At 43.4% G+C, this 19,451-nt stretch overlaps 1 protein-coding gene across 2 annotated transcripts in view; it reads right to left on the bottom strand.

Moving 5' to 3' along the window:
* BCAS3 (BCAS3 microtubule associated cell migration factor) overlaps positions 1 to 19,451 on the bottom strand; it is a 1,139,946-nt gene that overhangs the window by 490,315 nt on the left and 630,180 nt on the right. For both annotated transcript variants that reach the window (XM_030222408.1, XM_030222409.1), the window contains exon 17: positions 7,934 to 8,055. In XM_030222408.1, coding sequence (XP_030078268.1) covers positions 7,934 to 8,055 — 122 coding nt within the window. The remainder of the gene's footprint in view (positions 1 to 7,933; positions 8,056 to 19,451) is intronic.

The following is a 19,451-nucleotide window of genomic DNA, read 5'->3' as shown; positions in this document are numbered from 1 at the left end:
TCCCACGAGGCCTCACCCTCGGTGTCAGACACAAGTTCACGGACCTGTGTCTGCAACCGTGCCCAACTCGACTCCGTGGAGCCACGTCCACGATGGGGGCGTCGAGGTAGACTCCCTCGCCCGCATCGGCGAAGCTCCCTCCGCCGACGTAGTCGGGGAGCCTTCCTGGGAGGCGACGGCAGCCGGCACCGCACGCGGCACCGACGCCGGAGACCTCACCTCGGGCGATGGACCAGCCGGCGCCACGCTCAACGGTACCGGTGGCGCAAGCACCGCCGGTACCGGAGGGGTAGGGCGCAACAGGTCTCCCAGGATCTCTGGGAGAACGGCCCGGAGGCTCTCGTTCAGAGCGACTGCGGAGAAAGGCATGGAAGTCGATGCAGGCGTCGACGTCAGAACCTGTTCCGGGCGTGGAGGCTGTTCCGGGCTGTCCAGAGTGGAGCGCATCGACACCTCTTGAACAGAGGGTGAGCGGTCCTCTCGGTGCCGATGCCTACTGGGTGCCGACTCCCTCGGCGACCCAGAGCTCTCGGTACCGACACGGGAAGGGGACCGGTGACGATGCTTCTTCGATTTCTTAGAACGAAGCATGTCACCGGAGCTTCCCGGTACCGACGAGGAGGACGTAGAATCCAGCCGTCGCTTCCTCGGGGCCGAGGCCAAAGGAGGTCGGTCTCGGGGGGGCTGTACCGCAGGAGCCCTCAGGGTAGGGGGAGACCCACCCGAAGGCTCACCGCCACCAGCAGGGGAATGGACAGCCCTCACCTGCACTCCTGACGATGCACCACCGTCCGACGACATCAGCAGACGAGGTCCCGGTACCACCGACGTCGATGCAGCTATCCGATGTCTCGGCGCCGATGCAGAGGGCCGATGCCTCGATGCACTCGATGCACTGGCAGCCGAGGATGAAGCTCTGGACGCTGAAGACGTCGATGCACTCGATACCCCCGGTGCCGATGCCGACGAAGAGCCCGAGAACAAAACGTTCCACTGGGCCAATCTCGCTACCTGAGTCCGCCTTTGCAAAAGGGAACACAGACTACAGGCCTGAGGGCGGTGCTCGGCCCCCAGACACTGAAGACACGACGCGTGCCTGTCAGTGAGCGAGATAACCCGGGCGCACTGGGTGCACTTCTTGAAGCCGCTGGAAGGCTTCGATGTCATGGGCGGAAAAATCACGCCGGCGAAATCAAAATCCGAAATGACGAAAATGAGCACCAAAACTTTGAGGGAGAAAAATCTCGACCGAGGCCGAAAAGAGGCCTACCCCGACGACGAAAGAAAACTTACCGGGGGAAAAGTCTGAAAATACGGGAAGGGGCAAAACGAAACCTGAAGGGGCTTCCGGAGCACTTCCCAACAATTTTGAAAGATTTTCCGAAGAAAAAACAACACGTCGAAGACACAGGACGCGCGAGGTCGACTTTCCGGGGCTCGACACGGCGAAAACACGACCGTACCGAGTGCGGACAAAAGAAGACTGGCCGGCTCGAACCGGTTTCGGGCGGGAAGACGGCCGCGCATGCGCAGTGCGCGCGGGCTAGCAAAGGACTTTGCTAGTGAAGATTCAGATAGGAGGGGCTGCCGTGGACGTCACCCATCAGTGAAAACAAGCAGCCTGCTTGTCCTCGGAGAACTAAGAATAACCATTTCCATTGTAATAGGTGATAACTGAGCGCTGCACGTTTAAAGCTGATAAAACATATAGGGCCAGGCTTAGGAACCTCAACATGTATACACTGGAAGAGAGGCGAGAGAGAGAGAGAGGATATGATAGAGACATTTAAATACCTCAGTGGCCTCAATATACAGGAGGCGAGCCTTTTTCAAATGAAGGAAAACTTTGGAATGAGGGGGCATATGATGAAGTTAAGAGGAAATAGACTTAGGAGGAAACTAAGAAAATACTCTTTCATCGAAAGGGTGGTGGATGCGTGGAATGGCTTCCCAGTGGAGGATGTAGAGACAAGGACTGTGTTGGAATTTACGAAAGTGTGGGACAGGAATGTGGGATCCCTTGGGAAAGGCAGAGTTAGTGGTTACTGAGGATGGGCAGAATGGATGAGCCATTTGACCCTTATCTGCCATCATGTTTCTATAAACCACTGAGTCAAAGAACAAAGGCTGTGTGAAAGGTCCTAAAGTCATAGAATTTGATCCCCCCCCCCTCCTCTTTCTGCTCTGAGTATTTTAACTTCTTTTAATGCAATCCACAGGGACTTACCATGCCAAAGGAATCCAACAAGTTTTTAAAATATGTCCGATGACAATGGCAGTGGTAACTTACATAATTTTGAACAGTTTATTAAGAATAAACACCAGGACAAACAAAAAATGAAACAATAATACATATTTTTTTATCATGCCTACCTGTCCTCCCAAAATTAAGAAAACCCCACCTTGAATCCCTGAGAAGGGAGGTCTTAGCTCTTATAACCTCCCTTCTCTTTTAGATATCTACCCTTCCCTCTGTAGCACCTCTATCCCTCCTAACCCTCCCGCCCCCACCCCCTAAACAAAATCCCAAACTGCTTCAATGAGTCGCATGGGCATGGTCATGTTCTTGCCTGATCAACTTCTCTTACATCTTATTTAAAATCAGTCTTCCAGCCCTCTGTGGGCCTGCATATCAACTGGAAGCAGTAGCATACTTAATATGTAGAACTGCAAGGGAGCAGGGATAGCGGGATTCCCGCAGGTACCATAGGCATCATGTGGGGATCCCCTCCAGGTCTGCGGGGATCCCGTGGGGATGGACCCAGGTCCTGTGGGATCCCCACAGAAGTGCATTCCCTCCCCCCCCCCCCCCCCCAAGCGCAGGGTGCCCTCCTGGCACACAACTCAAGTTACCCTGGTAGTCTAGCAGCTTCTTCGGGGCAAGAAAGATCCCCACTCTTTCCTGCCCACTGCCACAGCGCTGATTCTCTCGTCTCCGCGAGACTTCCATTGGTTATGATATAAGACACGCAACATAGTGATAAACTGATCCCCTAAGCCTAACCACCTCATGACTTGGAACAAGTAGTCCCACTCTACATTGTCAAATGCCTTCTCTACATCCAATGATAGGGCGAGCACAAGTTCCTTTAATGAATGCGCCAATGGTAGGAGGTTATCTTGGGATAATCTACCTCTCATGAATCATGTTCATTCCTTCCCAATAATGATATCTAATACTTACCCCAAACAAAGCAGTTTAGAAGAAATTTTGCAATCAGTATTGATTGGCAAAATGGATTTATAGATGACTAAAGATCTTGGCCTTTGCCTAATGTCCCCTCCATCTGGTCATGTGCCAGACATTCCTCATAGAGTTGCTTAAAATGGAGAAGCTAACTCTTTGTCAAAAGCTCTGTAAAATTTTATAGGTAATTCATTAGACCGTGATGCCTTAATCTGTATACATGAAAATTTAGGACTTTGAAGTTGAGCCAGAAATTCTGAAACAGAGTTTTGCCCTTCAGGTTGGGCCTTCCCATAAAGACTATTGTAATAAGTGTAAAACTCAGAAACAATATCCTCATCAAAGGCCACATGATTGCAATCAGACATATCTACAGCTAATACCCTCTGACATTCTTTCCTGTCTTTCAGGTGTTGGGCTAAAAAATAGCCCTGCTTGCTGGACTCCTCATAGTACCAAACATTTTGAGAAAATAAGGCAATCCCAGCTTGTGCGCTCATGATGGTATTATATATCTAAGCTTCTGCAGAGGAAAAGGAACCCCTGTTTCACATAATAGGCGTTGCTTTTCCAATGGCTTGACTTCTTTTTCTAAGTTTTCCAGTTTCTGATTTTGTTCCCTCCCTTGTTTAACTGTATATGATATAATGGAACCCTCTACGGAAACCTTAAAGACATCCCACACAATTGTTTTGGAAATATTAGGTGGATGTACACGATACTAACATTTCCGTATTAATCTTCCATTGTGAACTCTCAGGATTAAGAGACGTTATATGCAGAACAGTAAATATAGCAGCATGATCTAAGATTGTTATGGCCTGAATCTCTGTATTCTGCCCGCAGGGGTCAATTGAGAGGATATGAGGAAATGATCTATCTTGGAAAATAAATTATATGGGATAGAGTGAAAGGTATAGTCTCTATCTGCAGGATATTGTAATTGCCGAATATCCAATAAGCCCACTGAACCTGCCAGGCCTTCCTAGGAAAGATTCCACTTTTGAATATCTGTCAAGAATAAAATCCAAGGGCAGGTTAAAATTCAACCCCCCTCCCCCAATTAACAAGAGGGTGCCCTGCATCTTCGCTAACCATTTCAAAAAGCTGCTTGAAATAACGCGGTGAGTCTGCATTAGCAGAATATAAATTCACAATAATCAAGGTACCCCCCAGAGATAGCACATTTCACTCTCACCCACTGTCCATCAGCATCAGTACTCATAGCCTGTACTGTCACCTGAATAGATCAACGAGATAAGACAATCACACCATTTTCTTCCCATCTGCTGAGAAGAAAGCCACTGCCACATACCACTTATATCCAAGGTAATAGGGCTCATAACATAGGGGAGTTTCCTACAGCAGGGCTACATCTACCACCTCCTTCCTCAAATGGGCTAACACCTTCTTTTTCTTGATCCTTATACATTAAGGGACCTTTTTACAAAGGCACATAAGGGCCTGCGCACGTCCAGCGTGTGCCAAATCAGCATTACCACCCGGCTACTGCATGCTCTGGGTGTAATTCTGAATTTGGCGTAAGCCGAAAATATGAGGTAGAAAATATTTTCTATTTTCTACCGTGTGGTGTTTACTCGGCGGTAAATGGCAGTGGACGCGCACTGCATACCTACTGCCTGGGTTGTGCGTGAGACCTTACACTAAGTTAATGGGTGGCAGTAAGGTCTCAGGCCAAAAATGGATGCGCGCTGCTTTTTACTCTGCCGCATGTCCATTTTCCAGCCCCTTAAAAATAGGCCCCTTTTCCAGGACTGGCAAAAATTGGCCCGACGCAAGGCCAAAAGACATGCTCACACTGCCACAGGCCACTTTTGGCCACGGCTTAGTAAAAGGGCCCCTAAATGAGAACTACTTCAAGATACAAACTGTAAATACAGAAACCCCCTAATAATACCATAAGAATAGCCATATTGGATCAGACCAATGGTCAATCTAGCTCAGTATCCTGCTTCCAACAGTGGGCAATCCAGGTCACAAGTGTCTGGCAGAAACCCAATTAGTAGCACCATTCCATGCTACCAATCCCAGGGCAAGCAGTGGCTTCCCCCATGTCCATCTCAATAACAGACTATGGATTTTCCTCCAGGAATTTGTCCAAATCTTTTTAAAACCCAGATATGCTAACCACTGCTAGCATATCATCTGGCAATGAAATCCAGAACTTAACTATTCATTGAGTGAAGAAATATTTCCTCCTGTTTCAATGAGTGTCCCCTGGTCTACTTTTAAAAGAGTGAAAAATGGATTCACCTTCACCCATTCAACACCACCCAGGATTTTGCAATCATATCCCCCCTCGGCTATCTCTTTTCCATGTTGGAGCCCTAACCTCTTTAGCCTTTCCTCATATGAGACCAGTTCCATCCCTCTATCATTTTGGTCACTCTTCTTTGAACCATTTATAGTTCTGCTATATCTTTTTTTGAGATACGGCAACTGGAATTGCACACAATACTCAAGGTGAGATTGCACCATAGAGCTATACAGAGGCATTATATTTTTGGTCTTATTTTGCATCCCTCTCCTAATAATTCCTAGCATCCTGTTTGTTTTTTTGGATGCCGCAACACAGTGGGCAGAAGATTTCAATGTATTATCTACAATGACACCTAGGTCATTTTCTTGAGTGCTGATTCCTAAAGTGGACCCTAGCATCAGGTAACTATGATTCAGATTATTCTCCTCAATGTGCATCACTTTGCATTTGTCTACATTAAATGTCATCTGCTCAGATGCATGCCCAGTCTTCCAGTTTCCTAAGGTCTTCCTGCAATTTTTCATAATCCGCATGTGTTTTGACAATTTTGAATAGTTTTGTGTCATCTGCAAATTTAATCCCTCACTCGTCGTTCTGATTTCCAGATCATCTATAAATATGTTAAATAGCACAGATCTCAGTACAGATCCCTACAGCACTCCATTATTCACCCTTAAGTAAAGTGGCGATTTAACCCTGTTTTCTGTCCAATAACCAACTCTTAATCTACAGAAGGACATTGCTTTCTATCCCATGACTCATTAATTTTCTCGGGAGTCTCTCATAAGGTAGTTTGTGAAAAGCTTTCTGAAAATCTAGACAAACTAAATTAACCACTTCACCTTTATTCACATTTTTCACACCTTCAAAGAAATGAAACAAATTGGTGAAGCAAGACATTCCTTGGCTGAACCCATGCTGACCCTGTCCTCTTAAAGCATGTCTGTCTACATGTTCCGTAATTTTATTCTTTATAATAGTTTCCACTATTTTGCCCGGCACTGACTCAGGCTTAACAGTCTGTAATTTCCCGGATTACTCCTGGAACCTTTTTAAAAATCGGCATCATATTGGCCACCCTCCAGTCTTCAGATACTATGGATGAATTCATCAACAGGTTACAGATCACTAGCAGATCAGCAATTTCATATTTGAGTTCTTTCAATACCCTGGGGTGTATATACCATACGGTCCAGGTGATTTATCACTCTTTAACTTGTCAGTTTGGCTCAGTACATCTTCCAAGTTCACCAAGATTTCTTTCAGTTCCTCCACATCAACACCCCTGAAAACCATTTCAGGTATAGGTAGATCTCCGTAAAGACCGAAGCAAAGAATTCATTCATCTCTCCTCTATGGTCTTGTCTTTCTGAGTACTCCTTTTGCTTCTTCCTGATCTAATGGTCCCACAGATTCCCTTGCAGGCTTCCTACTTCTGATATACCTGAAAAAAGTGTTACTATGTTTTCGTGTCCGCGGCAAGTTTTTCTTCATATTCTCCCTCTCCCCTGCTGCAGGACAGCCAAGTCAATTTTCCTAAACATTACTCACATATTCAATACACACAGCCTTGTCCAGCATGCATGAACCATAACAAAAGATTAAACAATAGTTACAGCTAAAACAGCAAGTACATTTTAGTACGTTATGGAGCTATTTGCTGGCACCCTACTCTCATAGCCACACATTTCAAATATCCCTCTATGCCCCTTGCCTAGACTATATCAGCCAGTCAGGTTTTCAGGATAGTCATAATGAATATTAATAAGAGAGATTTGCATGCACTGCCTCCACTGCATGCAAACCTCTCTCATGAATATTCATTGAAAAGTGATAAAAATTGATGAAGAGAATATTGTGGCAAGGAGTATCTTTCTGACTGATTATGTGTCTGCTGTAAGGCACTCCAACGCTACATTTTGACTCAGAAGTACTTACTGAAGTCTTTTTCTCTTTGACCAATTAATATAACCTTTAATTTTGAGTAACTGAATTTTCTATTGTTGCTCATCTGTGGCTTACAACTGTTTAACAACACACATCCCGCTCCCTTTCCCAATAAAGTCCTGACATATGCCCTCTGCAATTAAAGGTAAACATGCAATTTTGATGTGCTTAAATTCTTTCCTCCCACCCCATTGTGTTCTTTTTAATTTACAGTGATATCTCAGCTTCCAGCATTCTTTTAATTTGACTATTAAGCTAATTATATTATGCTGTCCACTTTGCCCATCATGTACAGTCTTAGCATCATTATTGCATAAGCCATCTATAGCAACAGTTTTCGTACTGACCTGCAACCTTATCTTCTCCACCCCCTCCACCCCCCTCAAACACTCCTTTTAAGAAAAAGCAGTGCTCAGAGTCCAACAGTGAATGATGGAAATACGACAAAAATAATTTTTAAAAAATCAGCAACTAAATAACATCATCAAATGTCAAAAAAGACAACTTCATTTACTAACCTTTCTCTCGTTTCAGGCCTGGATTGTTGGCAAACCAAGATCTCGATGTTCCAAAATCAGCAGCCACAAAAAATTCTCCTGTAGACTTACTGGGTGAAATCTGTGGAGCCGATTTTGTTTTGCTTAAAAAAAGAACAAGAAGAACATGATAAAAAGGATGCATTAAAAATTTACCTCTCCCCAAACTGCACTTTACAATCATGCAGTGTTCCTCAATTTTTAAATACAAGCAACATCAATCATAGAGGTAGATGTTTTGAGAAAGAGAATGGATTCTTTCAGTGTTTAATGTGTGCAATATTCTGTCACAATAACAGCTGTCTACATGAGCATAAACTGCTAGACATATCCCACTGTCACTTGCCATTCAGTCTTGCTATTATATGCATGTATTTTTCACATAAACTGAATTATGCATATTTATATTCTGGATTGATCAACAATTTTAATGGTGAAAGCATGCAGAGAATGTAATAGAGTGGAAACATGTACTGTACACACACAATTTTATGAGGTATAAAGTAATTATTTTATTGATGAAGCAAATGAGCTGTTCTGTAAAAATAATACATGCCGGATGCAGGATGAAGATCTTAATAGTGTCCACTGGCTTAGTATCCTGGCTCCTATTCAGTGTGATCTTTTGCTAAAAATCCTTCATAAACAGATCAGTATGGGCTTCTTTTACAAAGCCGTGCTAGCAATTCCGATGCGGCAAAAGAATTGAATGGGCTTCCTCTCATTTGCCGCAACGAGAATTGGTAACGTGGCTTTGTAAAAGAAGCACTATGATTTTTTTGCTTTAGAAATTAATTTTATGATTGATAAGAAGGCATTTTAAGTAGCTGACTCAAAAAGTAGACTAGAATGAAATTTGGTTTGGAGCAGCACATTAAAACAGAGCATTATAACCTCAATGCAGATGACTGCCTCAGAACCCTTTTGTGTAACTATACTGCCCTAACTGTTGTGGGAGAGAGTACAAGGACAATCTCTGCACACACACCGACTCCCAAATTCTATAAATGGCACCTTAAATTCTGAGTGCTAATTTAGCCACATGCGCGTACAATTTAATTAAGAAGCTAATCAGTGCTGATAATTGGTACTTAAATTAACGGCAGTAATTGGCTTCAATTCAAATTTACGTGCACAACTTTCTCGGCATATTCTATAATGTAGTGCACGTAAATTCTAATGTGTGCAGCCGAAAAGGGGGCATGGCCATGGGCAGGTCATGGGCGTTTCAAAATGTTCACTATTATAGAATACACCCAATCTGCACCTAAATTAGGGGCAGGTACTTAGGCCTGGTTTTAGGTGGCCTAAATACGTGCGCCTAACTTTTAGTTGCAAGAACAGTCACTAAGGGCCAAATTCTATAAATGGTGCTTTAAAAATCAGTGCTTAGCATGATTCTATAAACTATGCCTAAAGTTAGGCAGTAAATCGTAATTTGCTTTTATTATAAACTGCATGGATGCCATTTTGGCCCTTTGCGGTATATCAAATCTCTGTAAATAAATAAATACACTTAGCTGCTGTTCTTGTAACCAAAAGTTATGCACACCCATTTAGGTGTATTCTATAATAGTGCATATAGGGTTTTTTGAAAAGCCCATTCTACGCCCATGGCCGCACACCCCTTTTTTGCTGCATGCATTAAAATTTACACACACCACATTATAGAATACACCTAGAAAGTTGTGTGCGTAAATTCCAATTAAAGCCAATTAGTACCGCTAATTGGTTAAGTGCCAAATTAGCACACACAACTTGAGGTGTCATTTATAGAATTTGGGGGTAAGCGTATTCTATAAACTACACCTAACTTTAGGCATAGTTTATAGAATCGCGTTACGCGCATGGTTTTTCAGCACTGATTTTTAAGGAGCCATTTATAAAATGTGCTCCTGAGGAAATAACTTTTAAAAGTTTTTTGGATCTTCTGAAGGTGTTGTGTTATATTTTAGCAGCATTTATCCTTTGGATTCAGTTCAAGCTAGCCAGCTTTTTAACCACCAGTGTGTACATCTTTTAGCACTACAGAGAAAAGTAGTTGAAGATAGCTACATTCAGGTGTCTCTTTAGTAAGTAAGTTTTATTTATAAAATCTCATTTAAAAAAAAAAAATACATGCAAATGCTCCTAGTCAAAGTTTAATTATAATAAAAGAAAATATAAAAAAAGAAACAGCATTCAATACTACAACGAGAAGGGTTATTGGGGATATGGTGCAATCTACCTGAGCAAGGACTAGATGCAGTTTGGTTTATAGTTTCCTTATACTTGGTTTTAATTGATTAGTTTACATCATTAACAAAACAGCCAAGCCTCAAGGGGTCACATTCATACATTGATTTTTTTTCCATATAATATACTTCCTTCTTGTTTTGTGCTGATTTAAAAGTTCTACAATGTAAAAAAAAAAAAAGTTGCACACAAGGTCTTGAGCCTTCAATTGAACAAAGGTGTTTTACAGTATGCCACAGAGTGGTCTGCTCTGATCAGTCAGATTTATGGTGACAGAATTGTAATTTGTGAAAGCAGGAATGTGGCAGAATTAGCCACAAAGGAAAGATGCTCAGAAGAAGGATGTTGGCAAGATAAAGAAAGAAAAAGCATAAGGCAGCACATTTAGTGGCAGTGGATGCTTCTGGTTTATGTAGTTACAGTACATTTTAATTAGCATTGTACATGATATATCATTATTACCATGGTGATGGGGTGCACCAAATATTTAAAGGTTAGTTGTACTCATAAAAATACTTTTCATAGTGCATTATTTCTATAGCCACAATGTTCGTAAGAAATGACTTCAGGGATCCATGGGTATTTAGTTCTAATCAAAGGTCATCAATTTATAATACAGGTCACTGGACAGAGATCAAATTGTCAGTTTAAAAGTACATCAGTGTGGTAGGGGGGTAGAGAAGGGGAGTATAGATTCTTGTTGGTGTTAATAATCCAGGTGGGGAGCTATAAGAGCCAAGCTCCTCACCTATTGGTATAATAATTTGATCTGATTCAGTCTATGCTGTATTTGTCACCTGGTTTGATCTGACTAGTACATGTTTACACTGGTTGATATGCTGGGGGACTATAGCTGGGGTGGGTGGGAGGTGACTTAGATATGCTATTGTTTAGATATTTTGCATAGACAATCTAGGCGGGAAAAGGAACATCCAAATCCAAGTTGGAATGTTTGAAGTGCATTTGCCAAAGCTTGCTGAACCAAGAACCCACAAAGATGGAGAAACAACCTATGTATTTGCAGCACATACAGCTGAAACCAGGTATTGCACAAAAATAAATGGTCAAAAAAAGAGTGGAATCATGTGAAGCCTATTTTATAAAATACTAGCATAAGTGGCAGATGCAGACATGTAATCCAGCCCTAGAGCTGGTGTAAATATTCATCCAAAAGTTGTCAAGTTCGTGCATAAATAATAGAATTTTATAATCTATGAATACTTGCATACTCTACCCAAACCTCACCCTGTGCAGGCCCACTGGCAAAGCATGTACCATCATTTAAAAATGCGTCCTTTTGCACCATTTGGTATAAGAGGTCAATGATGTGTGTATGTGGCCACAGTTGCCTGGGATTTAAGATGGGGTGTTTACGCCTAGCTTTTCCATTTTTGTCTTGTGATGGTTTTTCTTTCCTTTTTCCTTTATATCCTTTATTTTGTGAGAGATTGGCATTTTGTCCTGTAATGATTTTGGAGTTCCTTTCTGTCTTTTGACTTTAGACTAAAGATCACTCTAGCCTATTTCTCAAAGAGAGCAATATAGTAAATTTTAAACAAACATATCTCCGCGTAAGTGACTAAAATACTGTCAAAGTGGGAGCTTACATTACAGCTTAAAGTATGTATCCCTTATCAAATTACCCTCTGACCCCCAGATTCTGTACAGATTGTGCACATAAACTAATTAGTCAATTAGGTGCTAACAATTAATTATTGAATTTAATTGCCACTAATTAGGAGTTACACATGGATCTGCCCTACTCCCTATTCTTTAACATACACGTCTAAACTTCATAGCGTATAACTCCAAAGGGGATGTGGCCATGGGAGGAGGATGGGTGGGTCAAAGGTATTCCCAGAAAGTAGGCACAATGTTATTGAATACTTGGATTTGTGCACTCAACTGCCATCAGTTGGGCATGAGAATTTACATCAGCTTTTGGCAGGAGTACGTCCTCATGCCCAAAGTTAGACACAGGAAGTATACTATGCTAGTATTCTGTAAAGGGCGCTCTCAGGGGCATAGCTAGACAACAGATTTTAGGTGGGCCTAGACAAGAGGTGGGTGGGCACCAAGTGTTCTCCCTCCCCCCAACCACCACCAAAAAAATATCTCAGCTGGCGGGAAAATGCTTCTTTCTACCTTGGCATCTGCAGCAGGCATGCGCTGAAAATTGAGAATGTGCAGATGCTGGTATCGTAGTGTTTTCATTACCATCAGGGGGAAGTCTTCAGCTGGCCAAGCTTGGGATCCCCACCAGCTACCGCTAAACGTGTGCTACTGTTGGATGGGCCTGAGCTCTAAATGGGTGGGCCCTGGCCCACCTGTGGCTACGCCACTGGGCGCTCTGCACAGAGCGCTTTTTACTGAATACTAGCTTAGTACGGATCTTAATGGCACCGAACTTTGGTTGCCATTTACTGAATCCGACCATGAACGTGTAAGTACTGAAACTGGTTTGAAAGGAAGTCAATTAAATTTCAAAATAACTTAAACTACACTTATATTGTTAAATACTGGATTTTGCAACCAATGCATATAAGTGCCACCATTTGTACACATAAGTTCTGGGTTTTACAAAACTAGACATCCAAAAGTAGGGTAACCATATGGCTCCAGACAGTGAAAGTGAATTCAGGCATAAGAGGTAAACTACAGTGCCGTGAAAGGCAACAGTGTATGTACATACATGATATGGGATTTGGAACGCCTAATGTGCGATGATGGTTCTATCTGTGACATTGCCACATGTTCCCTTGGGGATGTAATGGTAGGAATGGATATGAACTCAGCACATTATTATCACTAATATTTGAGCTTATGTGTTAATTGATTTAAGACTGAGGTTTTTTGATGAATTTTAGGAATTGACTCAGTAGGTATATAATAGATACTCTTCCAGAGAGGATTTAATAGTTAAAATTTAATGCCAGGAAGTGCACTTGGGGTGTAGAAACACAAAATAGAGATACCAGATAGGAAGGGGACAGATTAGTAAGCTCGACTCAGGAGAGAAACCTTGGGGTGTTGGTGTCAGAGGATATGAAGGTGAAGAAACAAGGTGACAAGGTGACGGCTGTGTCCAGAAGGATGCTAGCCTGCATAGAGAGGGGTATAACAAGAAGAAATGACGTGCTGATGCCCCTCTACAAGTCGTTGGTGAGGCCCCACAGAGTATTGAGTTCAGTTTTGGAGGCCGTATCTTGCTAAAGATATAAAAAGACTGGAAGCGGTGAAAAGAAAAGCTACAAAAATGGTATGGGATTTGCGTTGCAAACCGTACAAAGAGAGACTTATCGACCTGAATATGTATACCTAGGAGGAAAGGAGAAACAGGAGGAGGAGGATTTGGGAGGGATACCGGTGCCGGAAAAGGTATTTGAAGCAGACAAGTCAGAAAGACTAAATGATTTCACTGTAAACTTGGAGGATGTAATGGGGCAGTTCTGCAAACTGAAAAGTAGTAAATCACCGGGACCAGATGGTATTCATCCCAGAGTATTAATAGAGCTAAAAAATGAACTTGTGGAGCTACTGTTAGTAATATGCAATTTATCCCTAAAAACAGGTGTGGTACCGGAAGATTGGAGGGTAGCCAATGTAACGCCGATTTTTAAAAAGGGTTCCAGAGGCGATCCGGGAAATTATAGACCGGTGAATCTGACGTCGGTGCCGGGAAAAATGGTGGAGGCTATTATTAAGAATAAAATTACAGAGCACATACAAAAGCATGGGCTACTGAGACAAAGTCAGCACGGTTTTAGTGAAGGGAAGTCTTGCCTCACAAATCTACTGCATTTTTTCGAGGGGGTGAACAAACATGTGGACAAAGGGGAGCCGGTGGATATTGTATATCTAGATTTTCAGAAGGCGTTTGACAAAGTGCCGCATGAAAGACTCCAAAGGAAACTGGAGAGTCATGGGATCGGAGGAAGTGTATTATTATGGATTAAGAGCCGGTTAAAGGATAGGAAGCAGAGAGTAGGGTTAAATGGCCATTATTCTCGATGGAGAAGGGTGGTTAGTGGGGTCCCTCAGGGGTCTGTGCTGGGACCGTTGCTTTTTAACATATTTATAAATGACCTAGAGATGGGAGTAACTAGTGAGGTAATTAAATTCGCAGATGACACAAAATTATCCAGGGTCATCTCGTCGCGGGACGAGTGTGAAAAATTACAAGAAGACCTCGTGAGACTGGGGGATTGGGCGTCCAAATGGCAGATGAAGATCAACGTTGACAAGTGCAAAGTGATGCATGTGGGAAGGAGGAACCCAAATTACAGCTATGTTATGCAAGGTTCTGCGTTAGGAGTTATGGACCGAGAAAGGGATCTGGGAGTCATAGTGGATAGGACGTTGAAATCTTCAGCTCAATGTGCTGCGGCGGCTAAGAAGGCGAACAGAATGTTGAGTATTATTAGAAAAGGGATGGAAACCAAGCATGAGGATGTTATAATGCCATTATTTCGCTCCATGGTGCGACCACACCTGGAGTATTGTGTTCAGTTCTGGTCGCCTCATCTCAAAAAAGATATAAAGGAATTGGAGAAGGTGCAGAGAAGGACGACAAAAATGATAAAAGGGATGGGACAACTACCGTATGAGGAGAGGTTAAGACGGCTAGGACTCTTTAGCCTGGAGAGAAGGCGGCTGAGAGGTGATATGATAGAGATTTACAAAATAATGAGCGGGATAGAGCGAACAGATGTGAAGCGTTTGTTTACGCTTTCTAACAATAATAGAACCAGGGGACACAAGATGAAATTAGAATGTGGTAGGTTTAAAACAAATCTGAGAAAGTTTTTCTTTACTCAGCGCGTAGTTAGACTCTGGAACTCATTGCCGGAGAAGGTAGTGATGGCAGCTGGCCTTGCTGAGTTTAAAGGGGATCTGGACAGATTTCTGAAGGAAAAGTCCATTGATCGTTATTAAATTTTGGGTTTTTTGCCAGGTTCTTGGGGCCTGGATTGGCCGCTGTTGGAGACAGAGTGCTGGGCTTGATGGACCTTTGGTCTTTTCCCAGCGTGGCAGTGCTTATGTGCTTATGACATGATACAGACGTTCAAATATTTGAAAGGTATTAATCCGCAAACAAACCTTTTCCAGAGACGGGAAGGTGGTAGAACTAAAGGACATGAATTGAGGTTGAAGGGAGGTAGACTCAGGAGTAATGTCAGGAAGTATTTTTTCACGGAAAGGGTGGTAGACACGTGGAATGCCCTCCCGCAAGAGGTGGTGGAGATGAAAACGGAAAAGGATCTACAGAATCTTAGCGGAGATTGAATGGCAATGCCAGTAATTGTGAAGAAAAAACACTGCTGGGCAGACTTCTACGGTCTACGCCCTGATTGTAACTGAATAGATATGGATGGGCTGGAGTGTAAATTTTAAGGGGCTTCAACGTTAGCTTCAGAACTTTTAGTACAAGAACAGTGCTGGGTAGACTTCTACAGTCTGTGCCCTGAGAATGGCAAGGGCAAATCAAACTTGGATATACATATATCACATACCATGTAAAATGAGTTTATCTTTGGGCAGACTGGATTACGACAAAATGAGAAAAATGGTGAAAAAAAGACTGAAAGGAGCAGCTCGCAGAGTAAAAAACTTGCATCAGGCGTGGATGCTGTTTAAAAACACCATCCTGGAGGTTCAGGACAAATATATTCCACGTATTAGAAAAAAGGGAAAAAAGACTAAACGTCAGCCGGCGTGGCTAAACAGTAAGATAAAGGAAATCATTAGAGCCAAAAAACAATCCTTCAGAAAGTGGAGAAGAGAACCAACTGAAAGTAACAGGATAGATCATAAGGAATGCCAAGCCAAATGCAAAGCGGAGATAAGGAGGGCAAAAAAGGACTTTGAGAAGAAATTAGCGTTGGAAGCAAAAATACATAGTAAAAACTTTTTTAGATACATTAAAAGCAGGAAACCGGCCAAAGAGTCGGTTGGGCCGCTGGACGAAAATGGTGTTAAAGGGGCGATCAAGGAGGACAAAGCCGTAGCGGAGAAATTAAATGAATTCTTTGCTTCGGTCTTCACCGAGGAGGATTTGGGGGGGACACCGGTGCCGGAAAGAATATTTGAAGCGGGGGAGTCGGAGAAACTAAACAAATTCTCTGTAACCTTGGAGGATGTAATGGGTCAGTTCAGCAAGCTGAAGAGTAGTAAATCACCGGGACCTGATGGTATTCATCCCAGAGTATTAATAGAACTAAAAAATGAACTTGCGGAGCTACTGTTAGAAATATGCAATCTGTCCCTAAAATCGAGTGTAATACCGGAAGACTGGAGGGTAGCCAATGTTACTCCGATTTTTAAGAAAGGTTCCAGAGGAGATCCGGGAAATTATAGACCGGTGAGTCTGACGTCGGTGCCGGGCAAGATGGTGGAGGCTATTATTAAGAATAAAATTGCAGAGCATATACAAAAACATGGACTGATGAGACAAAGTCAGCACGGATTTAGTGAAGGGAAGTCTTGCCTCACCAATCTAATGCATTTTTTTGAGGGAGTAAGCAAACATGTGGACAATGGGGAGCCGGTTGATATTGTATATCTGGATTTTCAGAAGGCGTTTGACAAAGTGCCGCACGAAAGACTCCTGAAGAAATTGCAGAGTCATGGAATCGGAGGTAGGGTATTATTATGGATTAAGAACTGGTTGAAAGATAGGAAGCAGAGAGTAGGATTGCGTGGCCAGTATTCTCAGTGGAGGAGGGTAGTTAGTGGGGTCCCGCAGGGGTCTGTGCTGGGTCCGTTGCTTTTTAATGTATTTATAAATGACCTAGAGATGGGAATAACTAGTGAGGTAATTAAATTCGCCGATGACACAAAATTATTCAGGGTCGTCAAGTCGCAGGAGGAATGTGAACGATTACAGGAGGACCTTGCGAGACTGGGAGAATGGGCGTGCAAGTGGCAGATGAAGTTCAATGTTGACAAGTGCAAAGTGATGCATGTGGGTAAGAGGAACCCGAATTATAGCTACGTCTTGCAAGGTTCCGCGTTAGGAGTTACGGATCAAGAAAGGGATCTGGGTGTCGTCGTCGATGATACGCTGAAACCTTCTGCTCAGTGTGCTGCTGCGGCTAGGAAAGCGAATAGAATGTTGGGTGTTATTAAGAAGGGTATGGAGTCCAGGTGTGCGGATGTTATAATGCCGTTGTATCGCTCCATGGTGCGACCGCACCTGGAGTATTGTGTTCAGTACTGGTCTCCGTATCTCAAAAAAGATATAGTAGAATTGGAAAAGGTACAGCGAAGGGCGACGAAAATGATAGTGGGGATGGGACGACTTTCCTATGAAGAGAGGCTGAGAAGGCTAGGGCTTTTCAGCTTGGAGAAGAGACGGCTGAGGGGAGATATGATAGAAGTGTATAAAATAATGAGTGGAATGGATCGGGTGGATGTGAAGCGACTGTTCACGCTATCCAAAAATACTAGGACTAGAGGGCATGAGTTGAAGCTACAGTGTGGTAAATTTAAAACGAATCGGAGAAAATTTTTCTTCACCCAACGTGTAATTAGACTCTGGAATTCATTGCCGGAGAACGTGGTACGGGCGGTTAGCTTGACGGAGTTTAAAAAGGGGTTAGATAGATTCCTAAAGGACAAGTCCATAGACCGCTATTAAATGGACTGGAAAAATTCCTCATTTTTAGGTATAACTTGTCTGGAATGTTTTTACGTTTGGGGAGCGTGCCAGGTGCCCTTGACCTGGATTGGCCACTGTCGGTGACAGGATGCTGGGCTAGATGGACCTTTGGTCTTTCCCAGTATGGCACTACTTATGTACTTATGTACTTATGTAGGTCTTTATCTGCTGTCATTTACTATGTTACTATCTTGAACAAAGTGGCTGCCAATGTGGAGCTCTGAGGGACACTGCAGACCATGGGAAATGATGGGGAGTTGGAAGTTATTGCTTTGATCTGGCATGAGTGGTTGGCAAGGTATGAGGTGAACCAAGCATGCACTGTATCACTAATGCCTATTAGGCTTATTTTTGAAAGAGAAGGGCGCCCATCTTTCGACACAAATCGCAAGATGGGCGTCCTTCTCCCAGGGTCGCCCAAATCGGCATAATCGAAAGCCGATTTTGGGCGTCCTCAACTGCTTTCCGTCGTGGGGATGACGAAAGTTCACGGGGGCGTGTCGGAAGTGTAGCGAAGGAGGGACTGGGGCATGCCTAACACATGGGCGTCTTGACCGATAATGGAAAAAAGAAGGGCGTCCCTGATGAACACTTGGATGACTTTACTTGGTCCTTTTTTTCTTACGACCAAGCCACAAAAATGTGCCCTAAATGACCACTGGAGGGAATCGGGGATGACCTCCCCTTACTCCCCCAGTGGTCACTAACCCCCTCCCAGCCTCAAATAAAAAAATGTTTAAATACTTATTCCAGCCTCAAATATCATACCCAGCTCCATGACAGCAGTATGCAGGTCCCTGGAGCAGTTTTAGTGGGTGCAGTGCACTTCAGGCAGGCGGACCCAGGCCCATCACCCCCCTACCTGTTAAACTTGTGGTAAAAGTGAGCCCTTCAAAACCCACCAGAAACCCACTGTACCCATATCTAGGTGCCCCCCTTCACCCATTAGGGCTATGGTAGTGGTGTACAGTTGTGAGGAGTGGGGTTGGGGGGGGTTGGGGGCTCAGCACACAAGGTAAGGGAGCCATGCACCTGGGAGCAATTTATGAAGTCCACTGCAGTGCCCCCTAGGGTGCCCGGTTGGTTTCTTGGCATGTCAGGGGGACCAGTGCACTACGAAAGCTGGCTCCTCCCACGACCAAATGGCTTGGATTTGGTCGTTTCTGATATGGGCGTCCTCGGTTTCCATTATGGCCGAAAATCGGGGATGACCATCTCTAAGGACGACCATCTCTAAGGTCGACCTAAATTTCACGATTTCGGCGTCCCTGACCGTATTATCGAAACGAAAGAGGGACACCTATCTTGTTTTGATAATATGGGTTTCCCCGCCCCTTCGCTGGGCCGTCCTGCGAGGACGTCCTCAGGAAAACCTGGGCGCCCCTTTTGATTATACCCCTCTACGTCACTCAATAGAGAAAGCAGGAGATCAGGAATTACAAAATCAATTGCAGAACTATTATAGATGCCTTGTTATAAATTTATTCCCTATAGATACTGGCATAAAATGTATCAAACTTTAATGGCACCCAGTTTGATAGCATTACATCTATTGTGTATAAATATTGGTGTCTAGAAAAGATAAACACTGGATAAAACAATTTT

The sequence above is a fragment of the Microcaecilia unicolor genome, chromosome 13, assembly GCF_901765095.1.
Source record: "Microcaecilia unicolor chromosome 13, aMicUni1.1, whole genome shotgun sequence".
Lineage (NCBI taxonomy): Eukaryota > Metazoa > Chordata > Amphibia > Gymnophiona > Siphonopidae > Microcaecilia > Microcaecilia unicolor.
Note: the sequence above shows the minus strand (reverse complement) of the source record. Positions and strands in the feature narration are given on the sequence as shown.